General features: G+C 39.0%; 1 protein-coding gene across 1 annotated transcript; it reads left to right on the top strand.

Annotated features, from left to right (window-relative positions):
- Positions 1-2,556: 2,556 nt before the first annotated feature.
- Positions 2,557-7,195, top strand: dmrt2b (doublesex and mab-3 related transcription factor 2b). Its single transcript, XM_059341061.1, has 3 exons — positions 2,557-2,940; positions 4,069-4,171; positions 5,447-7,195. The coding sequence occupies exons 1-3, from the start codon at positions 2,557-2,559 to the stop codon at positions 6,298-6,300; spliced, it is 1,341 nt and encodes a 446-aa protein (XP_059197044.1). The 3' UTR covers positions 6,301-7,195.
- The last annotated feature ends 219 nt before the right edge of the window (positions 7,196-7,414 follow it).

The following is a 7,414-nucleotide window of genomic DNA, read 5'->3' as shown; positions in this document are numbered from 1 at the left end:
TCTAAGAGAACTTCTCTCTGGAGTAATGGTGCGAAGGATGTGCAATTTAAATATATTTTTAGCCATTTTTTTAGTATAGTCTTATATAGTGAATGAGTTACTCATTGTTAGCCTGAAGCATAAAGTAGAAATTGTGATAGTTATCATGAGCTAAACGTGGAGGTGCTGTAGTGGAGAACCTCCTGAGTTCATCCTGGCAGGATCTTCAGTGATAACTACAGAAAGCCCTGAGGCATTCTGTGGAGGAGAGCAACATGGTGTCTTCAGTGTTAGTCGGGCCACATTGTGGAAATCTGACTAACAAGTCACAGTACTTACCCTTTCTCTCTGTAGTTTTGGATGGTGATAAAAATGGAAATGAGTTATCCCAGGCTGGTTTGACCATGGAAGAACTACCCTGGGTGTAATTACAGAATTTAACCAGTAGGGAGCACACTTTTCATACCATGTCAGTAGAGTCTATGGTAGCCTACTGTATTTTGGGTCAAGGAAACATCAGCTCTTTTTATACACAACACTACACTGTGCTGTATTAGCATTAAGTGTACACTGCTGAGGAGGTGAGTGCAGAAAATCACCAATGAAACCTCCTGTATGCATAATCTACTCCACACAAGGACAAATACAGCAACTCGTACTAATAATAAACATAGTAAGTATTAAAATCGATTCACATATTGAATTACCTGACATCAGCATACAATTATATTAATTTTCAAAAAGGTGAGAATTAGAATAGTTCACCCTGAGCGAACCGGTGTTAGAAACACTTATCTAAAGAAGCTTTAAGGGGAGATATTTATGTATTTCAATGGTTTTGATTATTCTGTTTAAGGCCCAGAAATGGTGACACTAGAAACATCAAGAGAGCCATTAAATCATTGAATTATTTAACAGTATAATGAATAAATATGAGTGTGAATATTACTCCAAGGTAAAATGAAAAATGTAATTCTCCCTGTCTGTCCCTCATTTCCCCACTAGCCGACTCTCCCTGAGGCCCGGGTGTTAATTAGTCCATATTGTAAAAGTCTGGTACAACACACAGCTCACATATATATGCACCCTAACGGACACATAACTGTATGTTTTAAAGCTATCTTGCCTGGTCTCTCTCTGTATATGTTATTACCAGTGGTGGAAAAAGTATTCAGATCCCTTACTTAAGTAAAAGTACTACTACCACACTGTGAAATTACCCCAATACAAGTAAAACCGTGCATTCAAAACGTACTTAAGTAAAAGTACAAAAGTATGAAAGTAAAAGTACTCATTATGCAGAATGGACCCACTCAGATTGTTTTATATGTTCTAAATATATTATTAGATTATTATTATTATTGGTGCATTTATATAAGCAGCATTTTACTACTGTCAATGTAGGGCTTAATTTATAAACATGTGTAATCACTTTAAATCAATCATGTTTTTATGTTAAATCTCGACCTGAAAAGTAACTAAAGCAGTCAGCTTAATGTAATGGAGTAAAAAGTACAAAATTCCCTTAAAATATAGCAAAGTAGAAGTATGAACTTAAAAATGTGGAAATACTCAAGTAAAAGTACCTAAAAATTGTACTTAAGTACAGTACTTGAGTAAATGGACTTAGTTAAATTTCACCACTGATTATTTCTATAATAAAGATTATTATTATTATTATTATTATTATTATTATTATTATTATTATACAGACATGTGGTGGTTGTACTGCCCTTCTTCAAATTGTAAATTATTGACATTAAGTTTTTAAATAAATACTTTTGACACTTTTTTTTCCTGCTTAAAGTTCCTTATGATTTCTAGAATTTGGAGATGAGGGCCTGGCAAGATCCCAAACCTCTTGAAAGATGAGAACAACTTCTCATGTGGGCAGGGCAGGGCAGGTAAAGGGGTTTATAGGGAAAGGGAGTTTCTTTTCCTGCAAACGGGCTTCCCCCAAAATCTTTGAGCACGGGTCCCGCGCCAGGAGCTCGGCATTGTAGCCCGGTCTTCTATCCGCTTGTTCTTGGAAACAGCGTCAGAGAGCAGCTGAGAGAGGCTTAACATTTCAAACGTCTGGCGGTAGGCTGCAAAGTTTCCACCCAGAAAACACTGCCATGTTGCAAGCAGGCTGGAGCAGGACACCACACCTCACTTCTTAGTGTTCAATGGGAATTAGTTTGCTGTAAAGTTGTGGTGCACAGCCACTCTGAGCCCGGAATCACACTCTTAATGCTTGGTTTACTTTAACTCTGATGGAAGGTGATGTATTTCACATAGAAGCTGTTGCCGTGTGTTATGTTTCAGAGCAGAAGAGCTACAATTGTTTTATTTCTCTGTTTGAAATGCGTGCGTAAAAGTACACCTCTGGTGTGATTTATTAGCTCTCCTGACTTTTTTAGCGATTGTTTTGACCATTAATATTTTAAAGGATTTTTTTTTTACTCTAATAAGTAACATCCATTATCACGTTTGTTGTATGTTGAGTTAAACCCCTTTTGCATCATTTGCGTAACAGTCTGCTCAGCGTCAGTGCACCACGGATTAAAAGTGGGATTCCGGTGTTATTAGTCATCGATGTCCTCTCAGCTGGAAAGAGGCCTGCAGCTGGAGACCACAGCAAAACTTCATGCGTTAAAATCCGAAGAAGTTGTTGACGTGACGAGCTCTGACGGATGCGCTGGGCAGCGCGGCTGCCGTGGGGACGGAGGGGAGAATAACGTGGCCCTGTCTCCAGAGTGCCATCAGCAGAAACCACGCAAGATGACCCGGAGCCCCAAATGCGCCCGCTGTCGGAACCATGGCGTAGTTTCGTGTTTGAAAGGCCACAAACGCTTCTGCCGCTGGAGGGACTGTCGCTGCGCCTGCTGCCTGCTGGTGGTGGAGCGGCAGCGCGTCATGGCGGCGCAGGTCGCACTGAGAAGGCAGCAAGCTGCGGAGGTGAGGAGAGCACCGGGGCAGGTCAGTGATGGAGGAAAGATGGAGAATAAACAGATGGGCAGAGCGTGGCCCCTAGTAGATGATTATGAGGTGGCAAACAGCCATTAACTGGCAGAGTGATATCAAAACGCATAATATGTGAGTAGTGGAGTAAAGAAATTATTGATACAATAATATAATGATAATATTTAAAAGAACATTGAAAGTTTAATGATGGTAGACCATCATTTATATCAGCTGTATTATGCTTTCTGAAGATCAATCATAGATAACATTACAGAGGTGCTCAGAAAATAAAGTTGCAAGACTGAATTTGCAAAATATTACTATTGTCCAACTAACATGTGACAGAAGTCTGACCTTCTCATGGCCTAGGGCAGTATATACAGTAAGCTAGAACTAGACTGAAACACAGATGTTCATTATTTTCAGCATTTATACAAAACAGAAAAATAGTTTGATCTAATTTAGAAATTAGATCAACCTCTGAACATGTAAGACTGTCATGAAACCAGAATTTTAAACTTAAACACAATGGCTTACAGCAATAGCAAAAAGAAAAAAGGACACAAAATAGGATGTTGTTTTAATTAACACTGGGTTAAATATATCTTATTATTTATACAGACATAACATCAGAACAAGTTAGTCACACGATTAGAATTAAAACATTCACAAATATAAAACATCCTTCAGAAGAATAACTGTGTGTAATTCGTTTCTTTGCTTATTTTGTATTTTTAGTTCATTGCAGTATTAAGGTGTACTGCAACAGAGTGCATTCTGTAATTATATTTTACATATTAATATTGCCAATACATATTTCAGATTGTATCATAAGCATGAATATTGTTTATATTTCATTAAAAAATATTTATATATAACCTTAGATAGCAAGTATAGAATAGAAAATGGCATTTAGGTGATCCTCTGTACAAAATATCTTACATTTATATTTAGTAGATATAATACTCTTGTGTCAACAGGTTGAATAGTAAAATATCTCACTTTTTCAAACCCTAGAATCACAAAGAGCTCTACTTGCCGTTTTCATAATGTATTCATTCTCTTTAATTACCTTTGGGGCATGGTCTCAGTGTAAAATAATTATGTCCAAATGTCTAATTCCTGTTCCCATTTTTCTCTCAGGGTAAGAGGGGGGTCAGGTGTGCAGGTCCGTTGCGGAGGACTGCGTATCAGCATTACACGAGAGCGGCGGAACCGAGCACACTTGCGAAGAGCATCCTGCAGGGTAAAGTTTAATTAACATCTCCTCTCTCATTTACACACTTCCTCTCCCCAAGACTGAGTCTGTTAATCAGATGAAACATGTACAACTTGTAGTCAACTTTTACATTTGGATTTTTTTCCTTTTAATACATTGAGTTTGTCACAATTCATGCAAACTAAACAATTTTTAATTGTTCAAGGTGAGATGTGATTGTTAAGTGTTTACTTGTTAAGTGTTTACAAGTTAAAAGTACCTTATTTTGGAGTAGAAGTGAAGTAAACACACAATGACAGAAATACAATCAATATTTGTTTATACAGTTTATTAGGACATTTATTCCCTAAAGGTTTACTTCAATATTAAGCATAACCCATCCATGTCTTGAATCATGCCTGATTCTGACCTTAACCAAAAGTCTTAACCCAAAAAAATGGTTCACGTTGTGGGGACCTGCTATCCCTAACCTACATATGTTAGTCCCCACAGTGTCACTAAACAAACCTTAATTAGTCCTCGCAATATCACTAAACAAACCATTATTAGTCCTCAAAATGTCAATAAACAAACTGGTATTAGTCCTCACAATGTCACTAAACAAACCAAAAAAACATTTGTCCCCACAAGTCTAATATTGCCACAGATGGGTTTACATTAGTTGATGTAAGTTATTGTCACATAAACTTTGTGACATAACAAGGTCTTTGCCTAAACATAACTGAGTAGTTTTGTTGCTTAAATATATCCAAGTAATTCCGATAGAAAATGGTCATGTGGCAGTTGAAGCTGTGACTGTGTTGCAATGTTAAATAGAACAATCATGCATGTTGTTTTGAGAGTCACTGACAGGTGACTTATCTGCAGTTGAATGATGTTGCCTTTAACACGCATCACGTGCATCTGCTGTCTGCATCTGTGTTTCAAAGCTCCGCCTGGGCACTTCTGCCATGTCATTACCCAGCCTTACCCGCATTTAATTTATCTAAGCCAACCTGATGACTGTGGCTTTAGTATTTCACAACAACAGGCCATTACTGTTATACATAGTGTGTATTAATACCTGCTGGCTTGCAGTCAAGCCCTGCAAAAGTCTTTGTCTTCTTTATAGCCCTCTCAGCTTCTCTGTGCTCTCAGTAAAACAAAAATGACACCCCTAACCAACTGCATAATTAAAATAATAAAGAACAAAGTACTCAAACGTAAACACAACAATTAATTGGTTGGAACAACTTCATTATTCATAAATTAATTTAATATATGAATAAATAACAGCAGTGCGGGGCTTTGCTTACCATGCAGGGCTCAAACCGGTGGTGCCGCTGGACGACGACGCCTCCTGCTGGTCAAAGCAGACAACGCGCGACCAGACACACTTGACGGGCCCCCCCATTAGCGCCCGAATGAGGAAAAGGCGAGCCTTCGCAGACAAGGAGCTTGAGAATGTGATGTTTGAGCGGGAGCTGAGACAGAGAGAGCTGCAGAGCGACCTTCCCTTCTCTACATCCTCTGCCCTCGTCCCCGTGCTTCACCCTCCACCCCTGCCTGTCTCCCCGAGCCTCCACTGCTGTCTTCTCAACAAAGACCCCACCTCTGCAGGGACATCCAGCTATGTGCCCATATATAAATATAAGCCCCTGTATGAGTGTGACTTCCAGTTCTATCAGTTCTTCCACCTAAAGAGCAGGTCGCCCGCAGAAGGTGACTACACCGACTTTTTATGCCAAAGCTCAGAGCAAACCAGGGAGGATGAGGAGGTGCAGAACAGCTGGAGAGGCTGTGAGAAGAGAGACAGACCAGAGCTGACGCCTCTACCATTACAACAAAGACTCAAACATCACGGCAGCACCTTGTCAAGTCTAGACCTTGTCAAATCCCCTTCAAAACCAACAGAAATAATGGACTCAAATGGCTCATCATCCATCACATGCTCTATTTTCGGATCCCATCAGGGTATCTTGGGCGGGTCAGACGTCAGTTCACCCAGCAGGACTTTTGATCCCCCACCTCTGACAGCTAAGGGCTGGTGCTCAGACACTCCAGCCAACCAGCCAGGCCCTCATGCCGACTCTGTCAAGAGCCCTCACGGCAGCTCAGTCAGGACTCCCGCTGTGAGGCCATTACCTTTCTCTGTGGAGGCTCTGCTGAGGGCCTGACAGACAGATGGAAAACAGCGCAGTGCACTTTGTTTATGTGTGGACTAAGAACTGATGTTGAGTGAATAAATATAAAAACTGCTAGTTGTATTACAGGTTTGAAACACTATTCTTTATAAGGGCTTATGGTCATGAACAATTTCCAGAACATGAATCACAGTCTTTCTTTTTCTTATAAAAATGTATTCAGCTATATAATTACAAATACCACAATGAAATATATACAGCTCTGGAAAAAATTAAGAGACCACTCTCACAAATGTTTCTTAAATCAGCATCTCTACATCTATGGCAGCCGGTCCATTCCAGTGTTTGTTCGATTCCAACACAAGCCTCCTCGTTCTACTTGATGAGACACTGATCAGGTGATCACCTGAACCAAATCTTATTTTATGAGGAAGATTATAAAAACCACTGCTGTGATTAAAGACTGAAATTATCCCACCAATAATGATTTCTAAACTCTTCCTAAGTTAGTGTCGTGTTGTTTAAAAATGAATATGAACATGTTCTCTTTATGACCAGTTGTCATTTTCTGCCAATAAATGCTCTTAATGGCAATATTTTAATTTCAAATTAGAGAGAAATGTTGTCAGCACTTTAAAGAATGAAACACTACACTAGAATACATAACTATGAATAGTAAAACCAGCAAAACTGATAATTTTGCAGTTGTCTCTTCATTTTTTCCAGAGCTGTATATATATGTATGTACTTGATTGCTATATTTTTATTCTTATGCCTACATTGAGCGTATTTTGTGTAAATGTAATCCTTTTATATATTCTTCTGTCAGCACTGCGGTAAAAATATACAAAACCTTTCTGCCTTGACCTTCTTACATCAATCATATTATATTCTCTTTTCCTGCAAAAAGAAATATACAGTAGATCCATAAAACAAAGTTGATGAAAAAGTCAAGCAGTGTTTTCCCATTTCTTACTTTATATATTAGAATCAAAGTGTAGATGTGGCTGGCTGCTCTCGGGCATTTGCGGTGTCAAAACAAACGTGTTGCTTAGAAAGCTCTTAACTCATAAGAAAACTAACACTGGAAGGAGGAACATGAGGTGAAGCAGGTGGTTTCCCTCGAAGACGAGTAAAAGAAGTTAAG

This window comes from Centropristis striata, chromosome 9 (assembly GCF_030273125.1).
Source record: "Centropristis striata isolate RG_2023a ecotype Rhode Island chromosome 9, C.striata_1.0, whole genome shotgun sequence".
NCBI classification, from domain to species: domain Eukaryota; kingdom Metazoa; phylum Chordata; class Actinopteri; order Perciformes; family Serranidae; genus Centropristis; species Centropristis striata.
This window is presented reverse-complemented; position numbering and strand designations above follow the sequence as displayed.